This window comes from Syngnathus leptorhynchus, chromosome 5 (genome assembly GCF_054491065.1).
Source record: "Syngnathus leptorhynchus isolate UIUO chromosome 5, UIUO_Slep, whole genome shotgun sequence".
Classification (NCBI taxonomy): Eukaryota; Metazoa; Chordata; class Actinopteri; order Syngnathiformes; family Syngnathidae; genus Syngnathus; species Syngnathus leptorhynchus.
In genome coordinates this window covers 13,845,623-13,872,356 of record NC_141199.1, presented here as the reverse complement: position 1 = coordinate 13,872,356, position 26,734 = coordinate 13,845,623, and the positions used below count along the sequence as shown (strand labels likewise).

General features: G+C 42.1%; 5 protein-coding genes across 9 annotated transcripts; 2 read left to right on the top strand and 3 right to left on the bottom strand.

Moving 5' to 3' along the window:
- Positions 1 to 10: 10 nt before the first annotated feature.
- Positions 11 to 7,730, bottom strand: rhot1b (ras homolog family member T1). 2 transcript variants are annotated; one of them, XM_085911385.1, is made up of 20 exons: positions 7,360 to 7,730; positions 6,886 to 6,944; positions 6,699 to 6,780; positions 6,306 to 6,349; positions 6,169 to 6,222; positions 5,854 to 5,906; positions 5,507 to 5,615; positions 4,924 to 5,025; positions 4,444 to 4,542; positions 4,250 to 4,358; positions 4,031 to 4,151; positions 3,869 to 3,953; positions 3,499 to 3,644; positions 3,210 to 3,310; positions 2,937 to 3,067; positions 2,771 to 2,854; positions 2,552 to 2,674; positions 2,271 to 2,473; positions 1,267 to 1,389; positions 11 to 858 (listed from the first exon to the last, which is right to left on the bottom strand). In XM_085911385.1, exons 1-20 carry the CDS (start codon positions 7,394 to 7,396, stop codon positions 741 to 743), a joined length of 1,983 nt encoding a protein of 660 aa, XP_085767511.1. In that variant the 5' UTR covers positions 7,397 to 7,730; the 3' UTR covers positions 11 to 740. The 2 variants fall into 2 exon arrangements, with proteins under 2 accessions (XP_085767511.1, XP_085767513.1); XM_085911387.1 differs by lacking the exon at positions 1,267 to 1,389 and having other exon boundaries at positions 17 to 858; positions 7,360 to 7,729.
- Positions 7,731 to 7,884: 154 nt separating this feature from the next.
- Positions 7,885 to 10,740, top strand: tefm (transcription elongation factor, mitochondrial). The gene is made up of 5 exons (XM_085911389.1): positions 7,885 to 8,230; positions 8,535 to 9,025; positions 9,141 to 9,290; positions 9,380 to 9,558; positions 9,630 to 10,740. Exons 1-5 carry the CDS (start codon positions 8,188 to 8,190, stop codon positions 9,895 to 9,897), a joined length of 1,131 nt encoding a protein of 376 aa, XP_085767515.1. The 5' UTR covers positions 7,885 to 8,187; the 3' UTR covers positions 9,898 to 10,740.
- Positions 10,741 to 11,707: 967 nt separating this feature from the next.
- suz12b (SUZ12 polycomb repressive complex 2 subunit b) lies at positions 11,708 to 16,819 on the bottom strand. 2 transcript variants are annotated; one of them, XM_085911383.1, is made up of 17 exons: positions 16,437 to 16,819; positions 16,116 to 16,260; positions 15,569 to 15,615; positions 15,427 to 15,491; positions 15,261 to 15,329; positions 15,121 to 15,170; positions 14,711 to 14,796; positions 14,409 to 14,640; positions 14,221 to 14,326; positions 14,043 to 14,148; positions 13,791 to 13,968; positions 13,337 to 13,425; positions 13,054 to 13,197; positions 12,784 to 12,941; positions 12,456 to 12,654; positions 12,243 to 12,322; positions 11,708 to 12,134 (listed from the first exon to the last, which is right to left on the bottom strand). In XM_085911383.1, exons 1-17 carry the CDS (start codon positions 16,497 to 16,499, stop codon positions 11,819 to 11,821), a joined length of 2,133 nt encoding a protein of 710 aa, XP_085767509.1. In that variant the 5' UTR covers positions 16,500 to 16,819; the 3' UTR covers positions 11,708 to 11,818. The 2 variants fall into 2 exon arrangements, with proteins under 2 accessions (XP_085767509.1, XP_085767510.1); XM_085911384.1 differs by having other exon boundaries at positions 16,485 to 16,818.
- Positions 16,820 to 17,260: 441 nt separating this feature from the next.
- utp6 (UTP6 small subunit processome component) lies at positions 17,261 to 22,507 on the top strand. Its single transcript, XM_085912960.1, has 19 exons — positions 17,261 to 17,509; positions 17,737 to 17,821; positions 17,909 to 17,950; positions 18,042 to 18,134; positions 18,296 to 18,343; positions 18,416 to 18,479; positions 18,548 to 18,666; positions 18,749 to 18,826; positions 18,987 to 19,068; positions 19,152 to 19,233; positions 19,306 to 19,484; positions 19,571 to 19,650; positions 19,747 to 19,824; positions 19,883 to 20,062; positions 20,555 to 20,635; positions 20,724 to 20,833; positions 20,901 to 20,967; positions 21,470 to 21,542; positions 22,123 to 22,507. The coding sequence occupies exons 1-19, from the start codon at positions 17,418 to 17,420 to the stop codon at positions 22,275 to 22,277; spliced, it is 1,788 nt and encodes a 595-aa protein (XP_085769086.1). The 5' UTR covers positions 17,261 to 17,417; the 3' UTR covers positions 22,278 to 22,507.
- On the bottom strand, positions 20,931 to 24,295 carry LOC147057082 (uncharacterized). 3 transcript variants are annotated; one of them, XR_015066124.1, is made up of 3 exons: positions 24,137 to 24,295; positions 23,193 to 23,488; positions 20,931 to 23,019 (listed from the first exon to the last, which is right to left on the bottom strand). XR_015066124.1 is itself a non-coding variant. In XM_085912961.1 (3 exons), the coding sequence occupies exons 1-3, from the start codon at positions 24,218 to 24,220 to the stop codon at positions 22,993 to 22,995; spliced, it is 396 nt and encodes a 131-aa protein (XP_085769087.1). In that variant the 5' UTR covers positions 24,221 to 24,295; the 3' UTR covers positions 20,931 to 22,992. The 3 variants fall into 3 exon arrangements, 1 of the variants encoding a protein (XP_085769087.1); XM_085912961.1 differs by having other exon boundaries at positions 23,238 to 23,522; XR_015066122.1 differs by having other exon boundaries at positions 20,931 to 23,488.
- Positions 24,296 to 26,734: the final 2,439 nt, after the last annotated feature.

The window sequence follows — 26,734 nt, the reverse complement described above, 5'->3', positions numbered from 1 at the left end:
GGAATAAAAAGCATCAATAAAGTGTATAGAAAAATGCAGATGATGTCAAAACAGAAAATTTGGATTTATTGTTTCCAAAAGTTGGGGCCTGGTAAACACTGTACATCCAATTGCACCGTGAGCAGCTGTACATTACAGACTGACATGGTTGTATCTTCTGCTACAGGGTGGTTCTTTGAATATTTCAAAATGACCATCGGGGTAACTAAATGTTTTTGCACTTTCAGCTACATAGCGCATAATTATGGCAAGTTATGCATGGAATGTGGTCAGAAAATATGACACATGCAAGTGTATTGCAGCATGACTGTAAATTGAACAGTTCAAATTCCCCATCCACTCCATTGGCCATAAAAGGCAAAATAAATAAATACTATCAATGCTTAAGTGTCAAGCTCAGTTATTTACAGAATGTACACTATCACTATTTAAAATATTGCATCTCTTACACAGCTTGACAAGTTCACTCGGCAGGAAACTTGGTGTGGGGGGGCTTTTTTTATAGAACAGACCTTATTCCCTTGTAATACACTTCCATTAAGAGCTTCTTGTTATATTCCTCCAATATAAATATATTGGTTTTTTCTCTCCATACATGTACAATAAGCAAAATGAAACACAATTCAAACAGAAAAAGAAACATTGCACAATTGCATTTTCTTCTGTTTGCTTTTGGTTGACTGTCTTAATACTTTTGTTCCTTTACGTAGAGAAGAGTTTGTGGGAGGTGATGAGAAGCATCACCGCACTTTGAGCAGAACTCTGTACATTGCGAAGCCCAACACAGCAAACATGGTGGCGCCAACGCTAGCTCGAAGCCAGAAGGTGGAGTTCTTCAGGTCCGCTTGGCTCATATGTCTGTGACAAAGAGGCGAAAAAAATCATCACATCCAACATTTGCCAGTGAGGTGGTGTATAACCAAAGGGGATGCGCAAAACAGGATGACAACAATAATGAGAAAGGATAACGACAGTCCGCAGATGAGAATCTAAAGGAAATGACAACAAAAAGAAGAGTGAAAATAGAAATGATTTCAAGGACACGCTGGACAAGGAATGTAAGCAAAAGCATTTAGTTACAAAGAGAATATGGAAGAAAAAGACAAATGAAAAAGAAAAAAAAAATAGTGAAAGTTTCCTAATGATAGCTTCCATGGCAGCCCATACTTTTTGATACATCTCTTGCAAAGTAACATGTTTGGAAATGTGGAAATGAAGGCAAAGAGTGATGCATGGATGAGTAGAAAGAAAAGCTTGGCATAGAACCTGCGGAGAACCACAGCGTGGAGTTTGGCCCTGACCGTCTGCAGCAGCTCGGAGTTGAGCAGGTTTTGACACAAGCAGAAGGTGCAGCGATTACAAGTGCACATGCAGCGCAGTCGAGCGTGGCTGAGGAGAAACACACAAAGATGAAAGACCTGACATAACGTCGAAATCTGGGAATTAAAAACGGTAATAATAGGGAGACATCAGGTCCAAGGAAATGCAGTTGAACGAAAGTGCGATGCCTCCACATGGATCCAATGGGAGCATCTTTGTGTTTGAGTCTGCGTGTGTGTGTGTAAGGGGGGGGGCAGCAGTGCCAGAGGGCAGTCGAGTGTACTGATGCGTGAAGTGAGTGAAGTCAAGTGAGCGATGCAGCAAAGTGGTGCAACATCCACCACGACAAGCCCCGGCAGATTCCTGATGCGCACACAAGGGAAAGAAGTTGAATATTAAATCAGACCTGCAGCAGGTGAAGGGGAGGAAAGACTGAAACACGGGAGGGGGGGGGGGGGGGGGGGGGAAGAAAGGAAAGAAATGAGGCAAGGAATAGACAAAGATAAAGAAAGGAATAGATGAAGTGAAGGGAGAAATGAAAAAGGTAAGTAATGGAAAAAAGAAGAAAAATAGAATAACTACTGAGTCAGGAAAGGAAGAAAACGAAGGAAGCACGTAAATGATTCCAAAATGAATGAAAGGAAGAAAAAGGAAAATGAGGAAGAAAAGAAAAAGCAAGAAAGTAAGCCATGAAAGAAAAGGGCAAAAAGTGAACGTCAGGAAGCAATGAAAGAAAGAAAGGATAGGGGAAGAGACAAGGAAAGAAAAGAAAAAAATAACAAGGAAATAAAAAAAGGAAACAAAATGGAAGAAAATCTGGAAAGGAGAGAAAATAGGAAAGAAATGTAAGTAAATGAAGGAAAGAAAGGAAGGAAAGCGAGTAAATACAGCCCTCTAGTGGCAGCACCTGTGACATACATGGAGCGAGTTAATGGCGAGAGCACACTTACGGGTACATGGCCATGGTGCTAAGTTTGGTGTAGATGTCTCTGTCGGGTGCTCCGGCAGTGTTGCAGGTGAACGACTGCGGGGGAGGCATTTTATGCTTCCGACAGAACTCCAAAGGACTGCAGCCGTACAACTGTTTGGTCTCGGGCAGGTCCGACTTGGCCGCGATCATCATGCACGGGATCTTGCAGTCCACAAAGTGTTGCTATGAAAGTATGAGTGAACAAGCCAGGATTTTATTCATTCATTCATTTTTAAGTACGGCTGCCGTGTTGAATCGTACCTTGAAGACTTTGGCGCAGTAGTCGAAGGAGTACGGGTTGCTGACGTCGTAAACCAAGCAGATGATGTCACAGGCCAGGTCGGCGTCAGACAGATAGTCCAAGTCGGGGAACACTTCATGAAGCTGAGAATGAAAAGAGGGAAGGAAAAAAAAAAAAAAAAAATGTTGACTTTAGTTTAGTCATTCAGATGGCCATGAGTCTTATAGCAAGACACTTACTAGAAGATATTTCTCCTGACCGTAAACAAAAGTCGTGCTGATGGCGTAGTAGGATTTATGTTCCTCTTTGATTATTTGCTGGTGCTGAAACAAGAATCATCGCAAAAGTGTGCAATTGAGGGAATCAATTGTCTTGACGCAAAGACGAGCCATTTTTGTGGTTTACCATCAGGTTCCTCCCCAGAAAGCCTTGGAGAAAGCCACTCTTCCCGCTGCCAACATCTCCAAAGACGTTACAGCGGAAGACACCGCGTTGTGTCTGCTTCTTCTGCAAGTCAATCTTTTTATCCCTGGTCACTGCATTGGGGTAGGGGGGGGGGGCAGGGTACGGGAAAACGTCACGAGATGGGTTAGGACCTGTCCGGTGCACGCCACATGTTCGCCAGTGGCAATCATTCCAAATAAAAAAAAATAGACAAAATGCATCGGTCCAGTTCACCTGTTATCCCGGTTGCTTGGGACTCCTGCTCAGCAATGATTGAATAACCAAGATAACCTAGATACTCCAGGCAACGCTGCACATCTAGATAAGTTGTTAACCTAGACCGCCAAAACAAAAGAAAGAAATACAAACAAATAAATAAATGGCCAAAAAACATGGTGGACCATTTTTCAAAATACATTTAAAAAAAAGAGCCACATTTTTACAAATGAAGATAATCACAACTCCAAATCATTGTCTTCTGCATGGTGATCAAGCCTCATATTTGAGAAAAGAGGCCACTCACGTCCATTGAGACAGATAGCCCTGGTAGGTGATCCAGCCCTGCTCATTGGTGCACACCGTGTTGTTGACGTCAGGACCCCAGGGCATGTAGGGGAAAACATCAAACAGGTCCCGAAGCTCCTCCGGCGACAAGGCACAGTCACGATCCTGAGATAACGCAGACGGAGAGCACAGCACGTGATTCACTTTCAATGTTGCACTTTCCCCTCTAAGCTCACCGCTAATTCTCTTCTCGGCAAGGGAAATCAAGCCTTAGCGGGGGGTCAGCTTCAGTAGGTGTGTGTGTGTGTGTGTGGGGGGGGCTATGGACTCCGTAATGCAGGCTGAGCAGCTTTTCGGACTTGAAAGAAAGACGCGGTGGAGGATTATACCTTGTCATGTTTGTCGAAGACACTCTGCAAGAAGAGGTAGGCTGTGTGGTTGAGCTCTGTGGTGCAGTTAGGGGGAACTTTCAGCCTGTAACACCACCGTCAAAATCATTTATCACTTGAATGAACAATTGGAGAATGAGAGCCAGCATGGACAAAACATACGGAGGGAAGAGGTAGTCCTGATTCAGCTCTAGGTCGTCGTCGTATCCGAACGTCCTCAGCACCGTCCACGTGGTTTCGTGGCGCCCGCGCTGGATAAAAAGCGTGTGGAGGAACAGGAAGCCTAGAGCGGGAAAAGAAAGAAGTGACATGGCTCATATTAAGACTCGGGCTATAGAAACTTCCTCAAATTGAGCGCCCGGGTTTTTAAGAGTGGAAAACCTTTTAGAGTGAGTCCATTGTCGCACACTCCATCACTCAAATTTTTCCTCACGACATTTTTCACATCCTCCAAGGCTTGCGGCTCCAATGGCGTGTTGAAACATGTTCTCTATGCGGACATAAAATAACATTTGTTGAATCATTTTGGAAGCAGTCGATTTTCAATGGTGTCAGCTAAGAGAAGAATGAATTACCTGAAAGAAGTTGAGCTCACTATCGTTGAGAATACCATCGTTGTCCAAGTCGGACACTTTGAAGATTCGTGTCAGGGCTTTTATACAAAGTGGTTTCATCTAGAAAGAAAAATACAAATGTATGATGCTTTTACATTCACACAGCTCAAGGGTCACATTTGATTTTTTTTTTTTTTCCAAACAGACAGACAGTCATTTGTAGATGAGGTTGGAAAAAAATGTACATGTAAAAACATAACAGGAAAAAAATAACTTTTAACTGGGATGTTTATAATTATTATTTAGCTAGATAAATTAATAAAATACTGATGAGAAATAAACATAAAGCAGCTAAATTAAAAAAAAACAGTTAAACTAAAATATCAGTGTCACAAACTTTTAAATGTGTGGCATGAAAGAACAACACATTATGTTAAGAGCTTAAGTATTGTTATGAACTACAATTCATCAGATATTCATTCTGTATTATTTAACACTTACATCTTTTTTCTCTGGACAGTAAAGAGGCCCTGTGGGATGGAGGACAGCCTTTTGGGCATAGTAGAACAGCTCAGAGATGTTCTTCAGATTCTTTGCGGAGCACTAAAAACAAGAATGGGTGGAAGCACGTGACTTTGTAGTTGAAAAAAATAAATAAAATAAAAAGTCTTGGGACATTTTCTCGTCCAACGTGCATGTCCACGTGTGTTAGGGGTGGCCAGACAGGGTATTAAAACACAGGATCCGTCTGAGCACCCTGACTGCTCTGATTATCCTGTCTGCGAAAAGACAGGTGATGACCCGTTATGTGAGAAGGCTTTAAGTACCATTAGTATGCTACTAGATTTAACAAAATAACTCAAAAGAATAGCATTAGTTTAGTCTCCAAACCCAAAAGATGGTTAAAATATCTTATATTAAAGTTTAAAATCACAAACTAAGATTGCATGGCAGTTTATTAAATGAGTCTGAACATTTTCTGGCACTGTAACAAACAGTGGATGCTATTCAGCATTATAATAGCAAATCCAAAATAAGATTAATGCGCTTTTGCGCTGTTTTATGAGTGAGAAAACGTTCGCACCTCGACACAGGTCTCAATCTCGCTGTACTGGTTCATAATTGGCAGGATGGTGTCCATGCTACTGTGCTCCACCAGGTCAGATTTGTTTCCCACCAGGATGAGAGGAACCCTGGACACACAGTAACACACACACATATACAAAATTAAAGGCTACGTTTTGGAAAGTTGACTTTCTATCGCATGACAGTACACAAATAGTTGCGTCTCTGGAATGCTTGCCCACCCCCATCAAGTGAAAAAATGTATCTACCCATCACATTTCACCAAATATTCTGACACCAATGCTCAGTTTTGATTGACAACGCTACAAAAAAAGGGCTGCTCTAAAATGTAGACAAAACACAAACCTGCTATCCTTGTCCGTGTTGTCAAGAATGAGAGGGATCCAATAGCTGGTCACCTAAACCAAAGAACAAAAGAGATGCTGTGGTTAAACTCTTCCCAGAAATGCTACGTTTACGGCGTTATTATTAAGGGTTAGTACACCCGTTGCGATGCATATTGCTGTTTTATATCATTGTCTATTGAAACGGGGTAAACATGCAAACTCCACACCGGAGTTGTGACTTGAACCTAGAACCTCAGAACTGTGTGGCAGCAGTACTAGCTAGCCTTTAGAACCGAGCTATTAGCATCAGGATGGTCAATATTAGTATTATTACCTTCTCTATCGATGTCTTATTGTTGACCGAGTAGACGATGCAAATCACGTTTGCCTACAGGAAAAGAGACAGGAGGTCAGTAAGTACTTGTTGGAGTCAGTACTTCACTTTACATGAGGGGGAAAAAAAATAATGACCTTTGAGATCTCTTGGAACAACTGCTCATCTGTCTGCTCAGCATCTGCACAGGTAAGACAAAGGATATGGTAAACGAAAATAAAAAATCTAACAAATGAAACTTTAAAAATAAGCCTTATTACTCGGTACGATACGACACAGTTAATTCAACATTAATTAAATGTATAATTAATTCTGCTAGACTTTGTATATATATATATATATATATATATATATATATATATATATATATATATATATATATATATATATATATATATATATATATTTTTTTTTTTACAAATGTGTGACAATAACAAATGTTGAAATGCTACTTAAAACACAGCATGTGTAGTTCATGAAGGTTTTTTTGACAGGTCGCACAATAGAAACACCTCTTCTCTGGCTTTTACCTGAATAGTCCACAATATGCGTGGGGACTCTCTCTGGAGTGACATCCGCAGGAATAGTTATCTCCTCAGCTCGGTAAGGAACCTGAAAGAAAACATTCACGTCACTTCCAAGCTCTTCTCATGAGATGACTTTTACTCTCTGTGAAATCTAACTAAAAATAAATAAATAAAAAGGGGTCATCCTTACCACAGTTGGGAATTCCTCGCTGACCAGAGACATGATGAGTGACGTCTTTCCCACCTTGGCTATTAATCCAAAAACAGGAGTGAGAATTTAGTGGTCAATGCATCAACCTTAAACCATCTATTGACCAATGAATAAAATAGAGATGTTTCCACAGAGTTAAATCTAAACGCATTACGGTGTGTGCGGAAACCACCAGGTTGCCTATTTGGTGTCATGTTACAGTAGCGTCTTTTAGAATTGTCTGTATGGACATTTATTGATCAATCAAATGTGAGAACAAATAAGGACATGCAAACTCCACACACACTATAACCAGGTGTGTAAACACGCGTTGAAGATAGTTTTGTGGTTATTGCAATAATGAAAGGGATGCACATTCTTTGAAAAATGAATAGCATCCCTTAAGTTATATTAAAGTAATGCAGATAGTCATCACGCAGCATAGCAGTCATATAAATGAAAAGGTCCACTTACGTTCGCCAACCAGTAAGATTCTGACGTCCTTGCGCATCGTCCCAGGTGTGTTGTTCACCTACGCCACGGTCGCACAACTTGTCACACATTTATGCTCCCGTGGGCAAAGAGGACGCGCGTAGCCCCCAGCTAGCAAGATAGCTAGCTAGCCGCTACGTTTGCATATCACGGCACCGATAGCAAGTGGATAAGCAAAAATATTTGTAAGATACACCGTTTATGTTACCAAGTGAGTCGTAAGACATAAAGTGCAGAGCGAAACCTCGGTGTAAATGCAGGGAGCTTGGCTAATCTACTCTGACAGCATTTAGCAGGAGGTAGCTAGTCTCTTTGACCACGCCCCTCCAAATCAGCTGACCGAGATAGGGAAGTGATGATTGTAAAAAAAAAAAAAAGGAAAAAAATGTAACTAGAAAAAAAAAAAACTTTGAAAAAACTGAAACTAAAAGTTATTAAAACAACCTTACACTTTTATTTTATTAATATTACATTACAATTTAAATTTACGGCTCTCCCACGACCTTAATGAGAACAAATGGTTTGATGTTCAAAAAGTTATGACAACAGGAAAGTTAAAAAACAAAACAGGCCAGGAGGTAACTCAACATACTTTTTTTCTCCCCTTTTTAAAAACGCGGGTTTAAATATCAAAATGACAAAACAAACGATATGAAAAACAAAAGATCTACGGAACGTAAAGCCATGTTCTTGTTTACACCGGACATTTTTAACGTCTCGGACAGCAACTACGGGACCGGACAACATAATACTTAAAGTTAAAGTCCCAATTAATATAACGATTAGTTTTGGAAGACTTCATTTGTAAACATGTGGGTCGTCAGGCGAGTGTTGTCGTCTGTTGCCCATAGCCGTAAGTAGCATTCAGGTACCTATTTCATTGCAGGGCCTGGATAGTTTGCTAGCACAAATTGTGATTTACATGTAAAATCGTTTCCAACTCACTGGTTTGCTCACGCTGTTTTAAAACGATCGATCTAACCCACATGAATAGGCAACTAAGCAGATAAAATATCGTAAGAATTACAAAGTACATCTTATAGTTTTTAAACTTTAAGGAATAATAGTTATTTGTTTAAAAAATACAGATACCTGAAAAGTTTAATCAAATATGTGTACTTACCACCCGTAATAAACTGCTTGTGTTCCCTGTGTAGGTCAATATATTGGTCACCCAGGCTTGTTCCGTTACCCGCGACCAGGTTCCCCCTCCGAGATGGAGCTGCGCTACCTTCAATGCACGTGCTGCTGGAGGAGCAGAATCCCAGTGGCGGGATTCGAGAGCCTCAACAGCACCATCTCTCCACCCTGCGAAGAGAATGATGACAGCGAGGGTCCCGCCGCTCCTCTCGATGCCTGCTACACCTCGGAGCAGCGCGACGCCATCCTAACGTTGCTCAACAACGCCTCGCTCACCGAGCTGGCGGGCGTCAAACTCCTCCGAGGGCGTAAGTCGGCCAATATCGTGGAGTACCGGAGCAAACACGGCCCCTTCAAGACACTGGAGAGCGTGGTTAACGTGCCGCTGCTTAAACACAAGAGCGCCCTTGTGGTGTTTGAGTCCATCCTCAACCCGGGGAAGAAGAAGAGGGTGCGCATCCAGCTAGCAAAGTTTATCAGGCCTGAGGTGGACAGGTCCTGGCTGGAGGTAAACATCCTTGTGATAATGGTTCTTTTTGCCACAGACCACAATGTATTTGGCAAGATACTGTTGATGAATTGTTTGATGAATCTTGTTTTTATGATATCATTACGAAATCCAGGATGCCAATTCTATCGTTTCACTCGTGTGCGCCACTAATCGAATCGCGTGGGCACACGTGGGCCGAGGGATGACAGTCATGGACTGGCAGCACCTTGATTGTCCAAACTTCCTGAAGGGCACGTACATGGCATCGTCATACTTCAACGACGTGAGTCTGGTTCTCAATTTCTCCGTTCTTCTTTAATCGATGACCTACTTCGTGGTGTGAAAATGGCGTGCGACTTTGTGAGCATCCAGGTGTCAGCGGTGGTGTCCCTCCTCCCTTCGGCGGACTTTTACATCATCGAGAAGCCCTCCATTTCACTGCAGAACACGGCGCTGTTCCCAGTCATGGCGCACTTGAGGGCGGTGGAGGCCATGTTGTTTGCGCTCCTGGAGCCCAGAAACTTCCCACAAGACACCAACGTTCCTCCCAGGTTCGATGCTTTTTCTATGAGGTTGACTTTCTGATGACGCCGACATCTTAAGAAGCATCTTCTCATGACAGAGTTCTAAACATGATGCGCACTGCCGTGGGACGCCACTTCGGACTCATGGTGGGCGAGTCACGGACTAGTGGGGGGCAAGTGGTGCGGCGGCTGATGACGGAGTCCGTGACGCAGAAGATGCCACGGATCAACTTCCCGCCAGAGCTGCTGGTCAAATACAGGAACTGGTTCCAGATGAGCAGCAGAAGAGGCGGAGGAGAAGAGCTCTGCGACGCTCTGCTGCAAGCGCTGGCTTTTTACGAGCTGCTCAGCGAATCCTCTGCTTAGCCATCTGGGAACGCAGACAAAAACACTTTAGCTGGGAGCCTTTATTTCGCCACTCCTGGTGCATAACGACGATACCTTTTCCATCGTCACGCAGCGAAAGGGTTTTTTTGCATGCTTTGTTGCCTTTCAAGGAATTATATAAATGAATTTTTTTTTTTTTTTTACTCGAACGTCTGTATCAAACATACAGTACGTGACAATATTGGCTTGGATCATAATCAAATACAACATACAAGTATGGATTATACAATGCCAAATAAAAGACAATCAGTACAATACAAAATAGAATTAAAAATAAATTTAGCTAGGATTTTTTTTCCACACAGCAATTACATACAATTTCTATGTTTCATAAGTCGAAGGGTCTTCAAAAAAGAAAAACTCATTGTGGAAATATGAGATTTGGTTTCACTTTCTAAACTTTATGGTGAAAAAAATATACATATAGGATCAGAGAAGAGTGAACCAAACTGTCATCATTAATATCCTTCAGACTGCCAAATATGGAAAGATTCACCCATTGATGGATCGAAGCAGATAAGACAAAGTTAAGCAAATGAAAATGCCTTGAAGCGTTTTGAAAATGATGCTTTAGGGAACTCTTGCCAGCTCCAGATTTTGTCCACTTAGAGGTCGACAAATTGCAAACACATCATCAGTAACCGAAGGCCCACCTAAACAATACAGGCCAAATGAGGTTGAATGTGACTTTATTTAAATACAAAACGCTTAAGTGTAATTTTTTTTTGTACATGACTCTCAATTGGGTGTTTTGGAAATAATAAAAAAAATGGCTCCCTGTTTTTAATCAAGAAATTATACTTCTAAAAACGTAGAAACTTTGGGTTGTTGGTGGACCATCTTTGACAGTTTGTCCAGTCACCCAGTAAAAAAAAAAAAGTAATCAAAATAGCGATAATAATCACTTAGTTGCACGGCACCGAAACTCCAATCTAACTGATTGTTCAAATTCTATTGCTCAGGAAAAAAAACTAAAATCAACTAAAATCTGCTTTCTTAGGGGTGGGAAGGCAAGCATAGTCTCTTATGGCACAAACTATTTGACATTTCTTGGACTCACAGTATCCACAGTGACACTAAAATGCAATTTCTCAGAGTTCTCCACTGATGGAAAAACAGGCTGCATGCCACGTTTTGCCGCAGCGCTGACTTATGCAAAATGAATATCTCTACATATAAAAACATCAAGTGCTAAAAAGAATCAGCTAAGGGTTTAAGACAAGGCTACCATCATACCACGGATGTGTACAGTTCATGTTACTGAGTACAATTTCAACTGTAGTTTTGATGATGCTCATCTATGAGCGGGAAACATTAGAATGGTGGAGAACCAGAATACAGTCCTCCTCAGTGGGCCATTGTGACTTTATTAAAAAAAAATAGGATTTTATATACACACACACACACACATATATATATATACATATATATATACATACATGTGTGTATATATATATATATACACATACATATATGTGTATATATATATATATTCATGTATATGTGTATATATATATATACATACACATATACACACATATATAAATATATATATATAATATATATATGAATATATATTATATATATGTGTGTATATATGTATATACACACACACTATATATTAGGAGCATTTGTGGGTTATAACATTGTTTGAGCCTTGTTGAAATACTCCTAAATCGGGGCTTCCCCACCCCTAGAATGCATTCATATTCACCCAGGACCTCTTTGATGCGGGCAAGTCATTTGTGCATCATTCATATTTGGTTGAGTTCAAGTTTTACAAACTGTCTGATTGCAGTCAGTCATTTGGCTGACCACCTCTTAGCACCAAAAGGCAGGAAATATTTATTGAAACAAACATGAACAACGCTCCCCCTGTGACTACTACAAGTTCCAGGCATCAGTCTGTGAGAGCGCTTTTTGTCCTCTTGCCCTGCTTCCCCGCACCGGGGGACGGCACGTTGCCGTTGCAGCTCCCCGCCGCTGCCAGCAGCGCACGTTCCTGACGCTCTTGGGCGTCCTCGGGGAGATCCTCCTGGATCTGCTTCAGTCGCGTCATGGCCCGGTCGATGGTGGCCGTGCCTACCAGGTTGAAGTCGTGCATGCTCACCAGGTGCAGGAGGAAGTTGCGGCAGAGGTTGCGGCGAACAATGTGCGCGCCGCAGTCCTCCACGAACAGCATGATGGCCTGGTTCATTTGGTTGTCGGCTATGAACCTGCCGCGCAGATCGCGACATAACTTTAGCGTGGCGAAATCACGAGCCCCGACTTATGGCAACCCGTGCAAAGTACATTCCGTTGACGATCATTTGGTGTCCACGTACCCGTTCTGCATGACGTGAAGGTTCCATAGCTTCATCACCTCCTTCTCCCCTTCGTTGACGTCGGTGAACTCATCCAGTTGCTAGACAAATACCATCATACACAATCGGTGCTGATCACGGCGCCAAATGTTTTGGCTTCCACCAAACACTTTTATCTGTTTATCTGTCTTTCATTACAGCAGAAAATGCCTGGCACTGGCAGTCCTTGCTCACCGTTGCCGTTTTCTCTCGGAGCCACTCGGGGTCCCGCTCATCCTCGCTGTCCACTTCCATCTCCTGGGGTCGCAGCGGCATGCAGCTGTCACTGTGGAAGTAGAGACGGTTGTGTCCGCTCACATAGGTCCGTTGCGGCTCCAACTCGCCGTCCTCCAACTCCAGGAACTCGGACAGGCTTGGCTTGGTCCTCTTGGGCCTGCAAAAGAAGAAGAAAAGAATTGGGCCTTCTAACGTGACCCTGTGACCTCATTGTTTAGCTGCTTCCACCATTTGAGCAGCCAGCCAGTCAGCCAGCCATTCAACGCAGCTTCCACAATGCGATTACCTGCAAACCAAAATGTGAGTGACAGCCGTCCTCTTGACAGGGCCGTTGCGGCTGAAAGCAAAGCCCGGTTGACTGTGGATGTCCTGAGGATTGCCAACGTATGAGCCATCGTAACACTCGTTGATGGAGACGTCTATTCTCGCTCCTTTGGGGTGAGGCTGCCAAGTCAAATAAGTGGGGTGGGGGGTTTCCAGAAACATGATTTCAATATTACACTCAAAGAAAATTTGAAGTTTCCATTCACAAGCAGACCTGATGGTTCTTTCTTACCACATAGTTGAAGATGAAGCGCGAGTGGGAGAGTTTGAGGTGTTTGAGGAGGCTGTAGAGCTTGCTGCAGTTCAGCGTGCACCAAGGACAGTGAAGGTCGTCCCTCGCCTCTGTCTGTTGCCGCGTATTGTTGTTGTACAGGAACTATGGCGGGAAAAGGTCACAGTGACAAAGTGAGTCACAGTGATACTTTACGGTTGTTAGTCTCGCAAACAACCCCCCCCCCCCCCAAAAAAAAACAACCAAAGTGCGTAACTAACTTTAAAATAATCAGAGCGCCGACCTGATAAAATATCCGTAACTTTTGACGCGGCTCGCACGGGACGGGTTCATTCCTCGCATGGATGTCTGTGCTGACTGCCTCTTTCACTGCTGGAAAAACAAGACAGAGGAATTTCTTCAAGCAGTACTTAAAAGTGACACTTTAGCAAACTGTAAACACAGCCAACTTTCTCCATCTCGATTTGACTGAATGGAGACCGCAAAAGTGCTCATAAGTCACCATCACTGAACTAATATTGTTGTGGTCAGAGGATGACTTGTCATGACCGGGCAGGGTTAGGGTTCGACAATTATGCCTTTGAGATCGGCGAATGGAGAATATTTGGCTCTGACGCATACAATTCAATTAGCAGAATGGTGACTTTGAACAATGTTGTGATCCTTGGGCTTGTTGCCAAGAAGACATTTTTTCTTCAGACTATGGATGGAAGGAGTAGCTCCAATAAGGGTCTTACCTAAGGGTGTTGCTCTGTGGTGACTAGTCCTGGTTTCCATGGGGCCGTGGGTGTCAGAGTTTCGGGTAGCCAGAGGTTTTGCGACGGGGGCCGTGGACTTCCCACTGGCCTCGCCGGTCCAGCGCAGAGTAAATTGCAACGTGGGTCCCTGAGAAAATGTTTCAAACGGTGGCAGCCTCTGAAATAGGCCACGCGCGACAGTTTGGTCAGTGGTCTGCTATGACAAAGCGGATTGGAGCACCGGCCTCACACCTTGCCGTCGAGGATCGTCTCCCACGTGGCTCGCTTCTTGCTCACGGGGCTGTCCTGCATTCCCTGCATGGACACCTCGTACTCTCCATCCAGCAACTGCAACCTTCTACACAGGTCATAGACAGGTTTGGTTTCAAGTCTCAACAACAAAGGTTTTATTAAGGATCAATAAATGTACCTGTTTTTATCAAAGACTGTCATTTGAGCAACATATGTCTCGGTCGTGTCCCCTTCGTCCTTAGGAGAGGAATTCCTCTTCTTTCTACTTTGAGTATCTCTCACATCTACACAGACACACTTAGGCCGTCATTACATTTGTTTCACAGAAGGCTCTTCTGTGGACCTTGCGAAGTTGATTTCTTTTACCAATGTTCTCGTTAGCTTCACCGTTGGGCAGGCCATTGGCGTCCCTCCGGCCCGTGCGTGACACCCTGAAGAGGAGCGAGTACGATTTGACCATGTGGATGTTGCTAGGCTCAAACTCGTTGCTGGACACCACTAAGGAGGGACAGGAAGCCAGCTTGCTTTGCTGGCTGTCAGGATTCAAAGGCACCTGCTTTTTACCTGTAGGCACTTGCTTAACCGGGCAGCTGACATCCTGCGAGGAGCCCAAGAACGAGAGAATGAACAAGATGGTGCCATTTGTGAGGCTGAATGTGACGCCTTACCTTGCGTTTTTTATGGCAGACTTTGACAAGTAGCACCTCCAAGGAGACGGAATTTTGCTCATTCTCCGAGTTCTGAGATGGCTTTTCTAGACCGAGGAAAGACAAAATGACATTCTCAGTAATAGAATGAAAGTCAGAGTAGATCGCCACCTCACGCAAGATTATTTTTTATACTTTGCAGGGAACTTTGGCAACATGCACGGAGACTCAATTCACGTGACAGCATTCTTTAGTATTATGACAATTAGAGATGTCATGATTAAAATAATAATAATAAATCACTAATAATGTTTTATTACATTTCTTCCTCGTATCATTTCCAGGCAGAGGACACTAATGTGTGTCGATATTCTTATTTCGGCCAGCGTATCAAGATTTTAGGGCGGAAATGCAGCCCTAGCTCTACTTACCATCCTTATGGAAGAACCCAGTGAAGGTTAACTGCAGATGTGATGACAAGCTAAAAATCACAAACGTGAAAATTAGGTTACATGTGACTATTTGGCTATTAGTAGTAGCAGCATTAAAAGATCGTAACAACCAATGTTACCTGGGAGATTCCTGCTCTCCCTTCATCTTCTCTACAGTTTGTAACATGTTATCTACTTTGAATGCTTTCCTAGAAACAAAAATAAAAAAAGAGATTTGGAATTATTGTTTCGCTCATAAGATAACACTTTGGAGCGGTATGATGCACAAGCTCAGCTTTTGTGTACCTTTTGGCATTTGAGCGACCATTTCTATGGGACATGAAGGTGAGAGTCCTGTGCAAAAATATCGGCTACAAGGCAGGGTGTAATTGTTTGTTTAGATATTCAATTATTTCAAAGCATTAATGGATACAAATCGGTAACTTACTGCAATCAAGTTCCTGGTGCGAAGGAATCTGTATATCTGTGTTGGCTCTAGGAAAGAAAGAAATCTCTTTAGCCAATCTTGTGCTGTATATTGCTGTACACTTCATAAAGAAATGGCATAAGTGCAATAAATACAATCAAACGAGTCACTAACAATTTAGGAGGCCTATCTACTTTGGATTTAATTACATTTAGGACTGACGCTAACAAGTAAGGTAAGTTTCTTTTTTACTAAAGTATTGCAAACGAGTAATGGTCCTCGGTTGTTGACAACCAACTCCAAAATGTTTCAAAAATCACACAATGTACTCAGTATGTTTTATTACAAAGTTTACCACTCTGCAGTAAACTAAATGACAGTTTGATGCTACTTCTCAGTTATTGGCTGGGGGGGCGGGGGGGGGAAGTTAATCTGTTTGGCCTAGGGAAACAACCATAACACGATCAGAATCAAACACGTAACAAACTACTAAATAGACACTGTTGTTTGCAAATGCAAATAAAATGAAACTTTAAAAAAAACAACGCATCAAGGGTTGAAGTCTCACTTTCGAAGGCCTGCAAGAAAAGCTCATGGTCGGCCTGAATCTGCTCCATCTTCGGCTTCTTCACAGAGTTCAACATCGCCGACGAGGCGGGGTACACGGCGCCGTTCGCTTTGTAACCCGCCCCGCTCATAATGTGGCCCGAATTCTATAAGCAAACAGAATATTCCCATAAAAAACACACAATCACGAGACAAACAATAGCTGTGCCGCAAAAGTTGCCGTAACCACTAGCACGGTGGCTAGCGAAACCATATTGCTAACACGCTTGTTTAGCTTGGATCGGTGCTTTTTTTTTTCGTCCGGCGTGAAACTTATACTGACCAAATAGTTGGCTTTTGTGTGTATTTGTCCCGAATAAAGGCAGCCTACCCTGGCGGATGGCATCAATTTGTTAGCCTCGCTGCCCCCAGCACAAGCCTGGATGAATCAACAGCGGAAGCCCATGAAGATGAACAGGACGCGACGAGTAGCTGGTCGCTGGCTAGTTAGCTCGTAAGGCTAGCATAGTTGACCGGTAAATACACCGGTAGCGGTACCGGGTTGCCGCTTACAGATACAAATATTGCTCTTATGTTGGATATAGATTGAATAATTTTCATGTCATTAATAACCACGCATTGGTAATTTATTACCGTGCGGCGTCCTTTCAATTTATAATGAACAACAGAGGATTGCTCATTTGTCAGCCAATGAAAGCCGGACTGTGTGAATCGTCGGCTGCGATTGGGTACTGGAATCAGGAAGTGACGCGTACCCGCTCTCGGTTTCTGCGATTTTGCGGGAAACTAAGAGAGTTTCAAGTGAATGCATGAACGCCATACGTCAGGCTTTCTTAACTGTCTATTAAATGTAAAGTACGTAAAAAAAAATTATCGCCACACATAATTTAAAATTTAAACTCACCCTACTTTCAAACTCGTAAAATCATAACTTATCCAACACATTTTCATCAGCACAGCACACAGAAAAGAAAAAAATATTTGTAATTGGCGAAATTTGATGAAAAAATGTATAACAAAGAGATTTATTTGGAAATTATAGGAGAAAATGATCAAATAATGTATCACCGTTTCCTCCTCAAAATGTGATCATAGTGTACCCCTTTTTTTTTTAATAGATATATTTTTTTCGGTCGGAGCGATTTGGTTATGGACCCGGAAGTGTAGCGCATCACAACTTCCGGACATGTGTAAGCGAAGTGGTTTGTCGCTAACGCTGTCTCGTGGTATGATCCTTGTTTGATTATCGGGACATTGAATTTAATCAGAAGATCGGTGAATATAATTATTTTGAGGGGCCAAGATGGCAGAGATCGTTCAGCAGCGGATCGAGGACAGAATACCGGAGTTGGAGCAATTGGAAAGAGTGGGACTATTCACTAAGAAAGAAGTCAAGTAAGAAAATACGATGATAAAAACGAAGAAAAAAAACCACATTATGATCGTGCGGGAGTGGTTCGACAAACATCAGGCGTAATAAACTTGTAGTTTGACTTAACATGTTCTTTACGTAAACTTGAAAGACAAAAAGAAAAAAAATCAATTAGGGTACTGTATTTGTAAATGTATATGTGACTTATGACTTTTCCTGAATTAGTCAAGCACAATTTTGTGTTTTGCAGAGCTATCATCAAAAGGGTGACATCCCTGGAGTACAAACTCCACAGGCTGATAATCAATAAAGATGACTTCATAGGATACATACAGGTAGAGTGATCAAATCCCAAATTCACTCCCCTTAATTTGACAGATATTGAAAATGCTCATTTATAGACAATGTTGTTAAAATTGCAGTATGAAATCAACGTCCTGGAGTTGATCAAGAAGAGGAGAGCGGTTGGTGGACATATTCTATTGATGACATTATCATGATATTAATCCTTGCTGTTTAACAAATTGCATTTTGTTGACACGTTTGCTTTTGCAGCATATACGCTACCAATTTAAGAGAGAAGAAATCGAGTTCCCCATCATACAAAGAATCAACAGTGTCTTCAAACGGGCCACAAACAAGTGGAAGGTATCCCGAAAAAAAAAAAAAAAAAACATAAACCCGAAAACATCCCCTTACCGATGAGTCTTGTTTTTTGTTTTTTTTATTAAAAAACAAAAAAGCTGTGACTTTTAGCGAAATGAGAAAAAACATTTAATAAATGCAAAACCAATATGTTTGCCTTGCAGGATGATGTGCAGCTTTGGCTCTCGCATGTCGCCTTTTGTAAGAAATGGGTACGTTACAAATGAATCCTTGTCAATTCTTTTCGATAAGAAAGGTGTAAATAGGTGACCATGTTTTCTCAGGGCACACAGGGGCAGCTCAGCAAGGTGTTCTCAGCAATGCTGGCCATCCACCCTGATAAACCAGGTACCCTTTGATTTTGTCACTTCTCACTCGTAGCGAATAAGGAACTTTTTGACCGTGTGTTTTTCTAGCACTTTGGATCATGGCAGCCAAGAGCGAGCTGGAAGAAAGGAATTCCTCAGAAAGTGCCCGACATTTGTTCCTAAGGGCTCTACGCTTCCACTCGGGCAACAAAAAAATCTACCAGGAGGTAGGGACTAAGCACTTACAAGACATTCTCACTCATTTTGACTCCTAAAAAGTATCCTAGCTAACTCTGTAATGTGTCGCAGTACTTCCGCATGGAGCTGCTACATTGTGAGAAATTGCGGAAGCGGAAGGCTGAGCTGGAGCAAGCTAAGATTGACATTGTGAGTGATACATTTTAAGAAATCCATCTTGAAGTCAGACTTAAAAAAAAAAAAAAAAGTAGAAACAATGGAAGTGCTTTTCAGATGCACCATAAAGCTGGATAATTAAGTCAATAAAATCATACTCCTATTTATTTTATTTTTTTTAATTGGTGAATAGGGTAAATATGAGTTATCTCCAGAGATCCTTAGCGGAAAACTAGCGATGGTTGTGTACAATGACGCCACAGACAAAAACAAAGGTAGGTGTGGTTCTTTCTTTAAAATTCTGACATTGTTTAATAAACTATGTATTAAGTAAACATTGTATGTTTTTATCCCACAGACGCAGAGTTTGTCATCTCACTCCTCAACATCGCATCCATTTTCGACTTCACTAAAGACCTCCAAGAGGCCATCTTTCAGGAGTGAGTGGCTACTCAAACTAAACCGTCCCAAAAATCCAAAATGAAACTCACCCTGGCTTTCCTGTTATCCAGCTTGCAAACCAAATTCCTTGCTGATAGTGTGACATGGGACTTCTTAGCCAAGAGGGAGCTGGAGGCTCAGTGGGCGGGGGAGGTACTCCAGACCGCCAAGGGCCGGGCTTCCGAGGTCGACCGAAGAGAGGCTGAATGCTGTCGGGTCTACGAGAAAGGACTCGAAATCATCAACACCGGTGAGAGGATTCGCACACTGTACACAAAACCGCATGTGTGCCTCGGAATGAAATTAAACTCTTCTCATATTTCTCTTCATCGTAAGAATCCATGTGGACCACCTACATTACCTTCTGTCTGGAAAGGGTGAAAAGGAAGACAAATGTCCAAGAGTTGAAAGACAAGGTAAGAAAGTTCTGTGAATGGCAACCAGTCTCCCTTTTTGCCCATTAATATGAGAAGCGAATTAGCAAATAGATAAATACAATTTGTGTTTTACAGAGACGAGAGAGGCTGCTGGGAGTTCTACAGCGTGCCCACGACTCATCACTGCTGAGGGAGGATTTCTACAAGAATTGGGTATGACAGGTGAAGAGTATTCACCCCTCGTCTTACCTAACGCAATGTCCTCGAGCAGTTGCGGATCCTGCTTTTGTCTGGAGATGAAGAGGGCGCAGCCCGCATCGGCGTAGCGGCGACGCAGCGCTACAGCCAATCAGTGTCGGCGTGGAGCTTGGCCTTGCAGACGTTGGTTCAGTTGGGGAAAGATGACGTCGGACCGTTGTTCCGGGATGCGCTCACGCACATTCATCCCAAGGTATATACACTGCTGAGGTGTTCAAATGAGCTTCCATTCCAGCCATTCAACTTAACATATCACCCCCCCCCCCCAGTGCTCATAAAAACAGTTGGCAACATAAAATGCACAAGCTTCACACACACAAAAAAGATCAGAATGAATGAAAACGATTAGGAACTATATTTAAACCTCACCACTACAAATGTATTCTTGTCGCCAAGAAAAGAGTTTGTTATTGTTTTGCTTGGCTTTTCGTAAGCAGTAGCAGCACGAGGAGGATTACTACACTTTATGTAACTTTAGAGTTGTTAAGCCTCAAGGCATCTTGAAATACTGTCAAATTAAATGCAAAACAATGGAAAAATACACATTCTGGATTTGAAACAAATTTCTGAATTACAATTAAAAAAAAAAAAAGATTTATTTTCTACAAATGTCATGGCTTTTTGGGTTTATGCTAAAAAATTGTGATTAAAAAAACGTCTTCCTGAACTTCTTTTGGGCCGGCAGGAAAGCTTACCAATTTGGCGGCTGCAGGTCCAGTGGAGCGTAGTCAAGCAGAACCCAGAGGAGACGGAGGCCGTTTTTAAGGTTCAAATTAAATCCGTCAGACAACGGCGATCCGCATTAAGCAGTTCACACGATGATAATACTTTTTGTTCTTCCCGCTTGTTCTCAGAGAGGTCTGTCCTCCACGGTGGAGGCAGTTGCCATGGAGATGAAAGAGGGCTATGTTGAGTGGTCATATTCCACTGGGGGCTACAAGAGAGCGAGAAAGACTTTCAAAAGGTAAGTTATGCCATCCTGGCAATAATGTCACTCAAAGGACTATGAAGGAATAACTTGTGCGTTTTAGTTTACAGGAAAACCGGCCTCTATCCAAATTTTTCTTCACCAAAATGATACAGATCGAGAAAGAACAGGTGTGTGCATTCAATGCTGTATGTTGGGAAAGTTTTTTTTGTGTTTAGATTTCCAAACAAATTTGACCAGAAAATAACTAAAATATATATATATCACTGGTGAACAGCAAATTTTATTCAGATATGGCTTCTTAATGTACTTTGAACTTTTTTATGGCACACATCTAAATCTTGATGGGGTTTTTGTTGGACTTACAAAAGCTTGCACGATACAGCTTATACCTTGATTTACAATTTATAGCTATAACGTTTCAGAATAAAAACCCCACCCACATTCTTAAATATTACTAAATGTGTTTCTCTATTGCACATTATATTATCTTATCCTAAAAAATATATATATAAGGGCAGATTTGGAGCCTTACTGTAACATGATGCACAGTTTGAACAATGTACCTGCACGCCATACACTCAATTAGAACACATTCCCATTGACTGCTTTAGAAACGCACTGATCTGAAATCCCCTCTAGATTTGTGTTAATGTTGTGTTGATCATGCAGGAGACCCCAAAAATGAACAATTTGAGGGACTACTATGAGAGGGTCTTGCAAGAGTTTGGCTCCTCTGATGAAGGTGAGACGCGAACAGGTCCAAACATCCATCAGACACCGTACTGTTCATAAACTATTTGTTTATAAACAAGTTCAAGTCATGAGTTCCACCAGCTGGAAAAACGGCAACAAGTAGCACCCTAAAATGTTTTAATCTATTAAAATATAGAAATTATGTCACTGAATAGAATTAAAATATGTCAAGATAATTCAATAGACATAGTGCATCTCCTTCTGGTGTGCACGCTTTGGCCAACAGGGGGCATTGTACTACCCGACATGCCTACTCCACGTACTAATTTCAAACACAGAAAAGTTATTCTCAATTAAACGGCAATAAAATAGTCATTTTTAAGGAGGATAACAAAAATATGCCTGTGAGTATATTTATGCGCTGTCTGCTGTGGTCAAGTACAAGTTTACAGTTTAGAACCACAACAGTGATGCTAGTTTTCTTGGCCTGTATGAAATTTTGCATTAACTAAACATTCATAAGACTTAATTTGCTTTGATTAAAATCACAAAATATAATTCTCCTCTCTTAGCTTTAATTTTAGTTTAGTTTGACAATAAACTTCAACCTGACCTGTTTGTTTGTCAAGATCTGTGGCTGGAGTACATCCAGGAGGAGATGGGGCCCCTTGGCCAGCCAGAGAACTGCAGCAAGATCCACTGGAGAGCCATGAAGTTTCTGGAAGGCGAAAGTGTGGAGAGGTTCATCTCCAAACATACGCTCCTGCAGACTGGGCACCTCTGAGTACAATTTGAAAAAGCAGAGGTTGCGTGTTCTATAATCAGGAGTTGCTCAGCCTGAGGAAGTTCATGAAGATTTTGGCTGGTTTTCCACAGTCGTCCATTGGACGCATGGCTTGGTTTCACCATGTTTCACTAAATCTGCTGACCAGATTCCAAATGTTTTCCAGAGATTTAGAGAGAGATGTTTCCAGTTGCAATTACTCTTCGTATTAAAGTTATGTGGCAAATTTATGTCGGTGTAATTTCCTGTCTAGACACTTCAAATAAAAGCATTCATTTGTTTTGAATAGCATCTTTGAATTCCAATGTCAATCCAAGTCATACTTACACATTTTGGTAAATCCAATTTTAATTGATTCAACCCAGAAATGAATGTCATCAGGTGGACGGAACCATTCTGATATCTAAATCCATCAGACTCATTTAAAGGTAAATAATCTCAGAAAAAATATTATACAAAAAATGCCTTTTAATGAGGAAACGTATTCACACCCCTAATTTTTCTTTCTTTTTCTAAAACTATTAATAGATATCCTGTACATATACATAAACTTTTGAGCATCTCTTGTAAGTATGATTGTATATATATTATATATAGTATATGATTAATGTAATGGTAACAAGGATGGCTTTAATGATAGTGATTTCCTTCTCTACCGGTAAACATAAAAATTACCGTACATTTCCAGATCTTGACTTTTGTCACCACGCCATCATCATACAGCAGCTAAGACGCAACGCTCCTTAGGGCAGACAAAATGGCAACAATGTATTTCAATACTGATCCCTTTTGAAATGATAGAATTAGCAAGTTAGGTATCCGTAACAGTAATAAGATATTTGAGCAATATCCAATGAAGAATCAATCTACTCAGCATCTTATTTGCTCCCAAATGTGAGATTATTACAATTTCACCTTTCAACACAATTTGAATCCCATCAGTCTGCTCGACTCTCAAACCTTCTTGACGAAGATGTAAGTGAAGAGCACCAACATGGCCGCCAACAGTAGCCCGATGGCAAACTGATGGACGCTGATGACCTTCTCCAGGGCGTGTATGCGCTCCTCCATGGCACTGGTATGGATGTAGTCATAGATGGAGGCCCCGATGCTCCACACCGCCCATACCGCATCCACCAACGCCTTGATGGTGGGAGAGACCATTGAGGGGGCTGCTTGCAGCCGGGCCACTTCTCTCCTGGCCTTCACCACTGTGATGAAGCACACATGACAATGAAGAATGACCTTTCACACACACACAAAAAAAACAATGCAAAAATGAACAGTGTCCTGATTTAACTATATTGGGTTATCACCCTGGGATGCAATTATCAATTTTAAAATTATACATCTTGTCTATAAATGACCAAATGTTTTATGTCCTGAACAAATTAAATAAATGCTAATGGAATATAGTAAACCCGGTAGGATTCTTAGATTAGGAGATTCAGGCTAATTAGTGGAGGTCAGAGTTCAAGGAAAACATGGTGAAGCAGCATTTAGCTGTTATGCTGCACGCAAATGGAATAAGACACAACTAGCGCAGGTGTCAATATTATTAAATACACGGACACGGCAATAAGATAAATCAAGAAAATAAATACAATAAATACTTTAAAAAGTAACAAAATTCACCAATATTGAAAAAAAAATCACCAATACAATTAAGGCTGTAAAAAAAAAATTATCGAGCTAAATCATGCTGATTATTGTAATGCACTGTTGATGCATCTCCATAAGTAATGGTGCATGATGAAATGAGCTCAAATGATTGTAGAAGTAGAATTCACTTCTCGAACTAAAGCTGATGAACATGAGTGCGCCTCGAAGGAATCATAAAAATAAAAAAAAAACCTCACCAACACAGGACAAATCTGAACGCAGTGGTCGATACGTTGAAGAACATGCGTCCAATTGATTCCAGAACTTGCAAATAATGTCATTTCATTTACTAAATACCACCCGATTGTTTGTTTCTGTCGTTAACACTTGTGGCTTCGCATCAAGCTCGTTTCTGGGCGTGCGCATCACTTCCGGTCACTATTTCAATCCAAGAGCACCTAATAAACTAAACAAAAATAATGGCACCGCTGGACCTATTTTTTGAATGACAGCATAGCAGCAAGAATAAAATTGCAAACATTTAAACATTATATTCGTTAAAACCAAAAATGAGCAAAAAGCATCTTTGTTGCTAACTCTCGGCTGAGTGACAGCAAGCTACACGTGACCACTCAAAACGGCCAGCTTTTTTTGACAGCTATGCAATGACGACGCGTGGCCACAAGAGGGCGCCCTGCATCCGCCACAATTTAGTACAGGGGAGGGAACGAGTGCGAGATGAACCCGACAGGGATGAAACCTTTACTGGTGCCTTGACAGTCCAACGCGTTGGAAGGAACACCTTGCCGAGAGCTGCGCAGCAACAGAACGCGTAGACATTTCCTTCCCTTGCTGATTGATTTGGAATACCCCCCCCCCGCCCCTCTCTCCAAAGACATACAACTGGAGAGGAGAAAGGTTGACACTCTTTTTGGGGAGGGCCGGGCAGCTCCTCCTTTTCCAGCTGTTTGGGAATATCCCGCTCACTCCCCGTCTTCAAGCCACACGGGGAGGAGGGGCTTCCTCCGTCTGCCTCCTGCCGGCTTGGCTCCCCCTGACACGGTGCTTTGGCTGGCGTGCGCACCCACCCGGGATCTCTCCCTGAGTGGGAGGGGGGGGGGGGTGTCGTTTTTGGGGAGGACACTGTTGCATGTGTTTGAGGAGACGATCATGCGCAAGGAGGGTGGTTGTGCTGCCGCTGCTGGCAGTGGCGGTTATGGGTTGGAGGTGGGGGGGTGGTCGGGGGGTGGACTGTCCGGGGGTTGTTGCACAAGAAGGTTTGCCCACCCACCCTTCTTAAAGGATAATGTGGACGAACGGGGAAGTTTGAACTCTCCTGCAGAGAGCCAGGCTACCAGACAGACAGTGGCTGCTGCAGCCCACAACCCCCCCCCCCCCCCCCCCCCTCCCTTTCCTCTATGAGCCTACTGTGGATGCTGCTGCATGGACGTGACTCCAACCTACCTGCAGACCAACAGGCAACATCACCTTGACTCGGTAGGTATCACTAAGCCTCGCTCAAACTGTGGCTCGTGGTCCAAAAATTGGTTTCTGGATCATTTTAATGGGTCATCAAAAGCAGCTTTAGCTTTTTCAGTAATAATCAAGCATCCAGTGTATCTTTGTGTGTGTGATGTTTTAATTTTTTTTTCACAGTATATCATTTAGTACATTTTGGTCCCAAGATAAAAACGTTTGAGAAATTGTGTTTTAAGATTATGAGGAGGAATAATTTTATTTGTGCAAGTACTATTAGGAATAAGTAAGCAGGACAGCCTCCTCTGTGAAGTCGATGATGTGTGTCTATGTGTGTGTTAGAAGCTGGGTCTTTGCGGGCAAGGTGAGTCTTCCATTTATTCAACTGGCCTACAAAGTCCCAGTTTCTGGCTCACTTGAGCAGCAAGTTCAAGAAAGCATAAGAAACATGCCAGCTAGAAAAGTCAAGTCAAGTTTATTTGTATAGCCCTAAATCATAAGCAGTCTCAAAGGGCTTCACATAGACAAACAATTGACAATTATTCTCAAAGCAAAGCTGATCTTGAGCTCCCAAAAGGGGAAGGAAAAAAATGAGAAGGTACCACAGATGGAAGGATCCCCCAGGCTGCAATGGATACAAAGAGGGCACATAAAATACATAATACGGAAATCAAAAAGTGGATGTCCAGGCCAAAGCGAAGAGCTGTCTGAGGACGTAAAAGATACAAGTAAAAGAGTTTAGAAAGATAAGTAAGCAAATGAGGAAAAAAACGAAAAGTAATTTTGCATTTCAATTAAGACAACGAATGAACTTTTCCAGACAGTCTTGTGAAAGGTAAAAAAAAAAGTTAGAGGTTGCACAACTTTTAGTTGTAATTCAATTCTGAAATGAGCCCAAATTTGAATTCAGCTTTAAAGTAAACCATCAAGAATGAATCATCCAGAGAAAAGTAAGCCGCCTATCATTTACCTTCCGCTATATTGTCTTGACATCATACGCACGTTTCATGGACAGACTCCGGGTGCTCGCTTTCCATCCCCAAAGTTGTGAAAATTGTGCCAAACGGACCAAATCTATCAAAGCTCCGTTACATTGAACAGGTGGAGAAGAAGTTGTTATGGAGGCCTGCTTCTATATTCGTCCTGACCCTGACGTGCCGTACATACTTCCCTAATGAATTTAGCATCCTGACACTAGATGCTTTATGCAATTAATAGAGGAGGGAGAAGGGTCGCGGTGGCATCTCTGTGCTGCAAGTGACACGTAGGTCAGGCATTCGCTGAAGGCTGATGTGTTTATATATTGTAAATAAAAAGAGAGAGAGGGGGGGAAATCAAAAATTCCATATTTAGTTTAACTAACATCTAAAATATCAGTA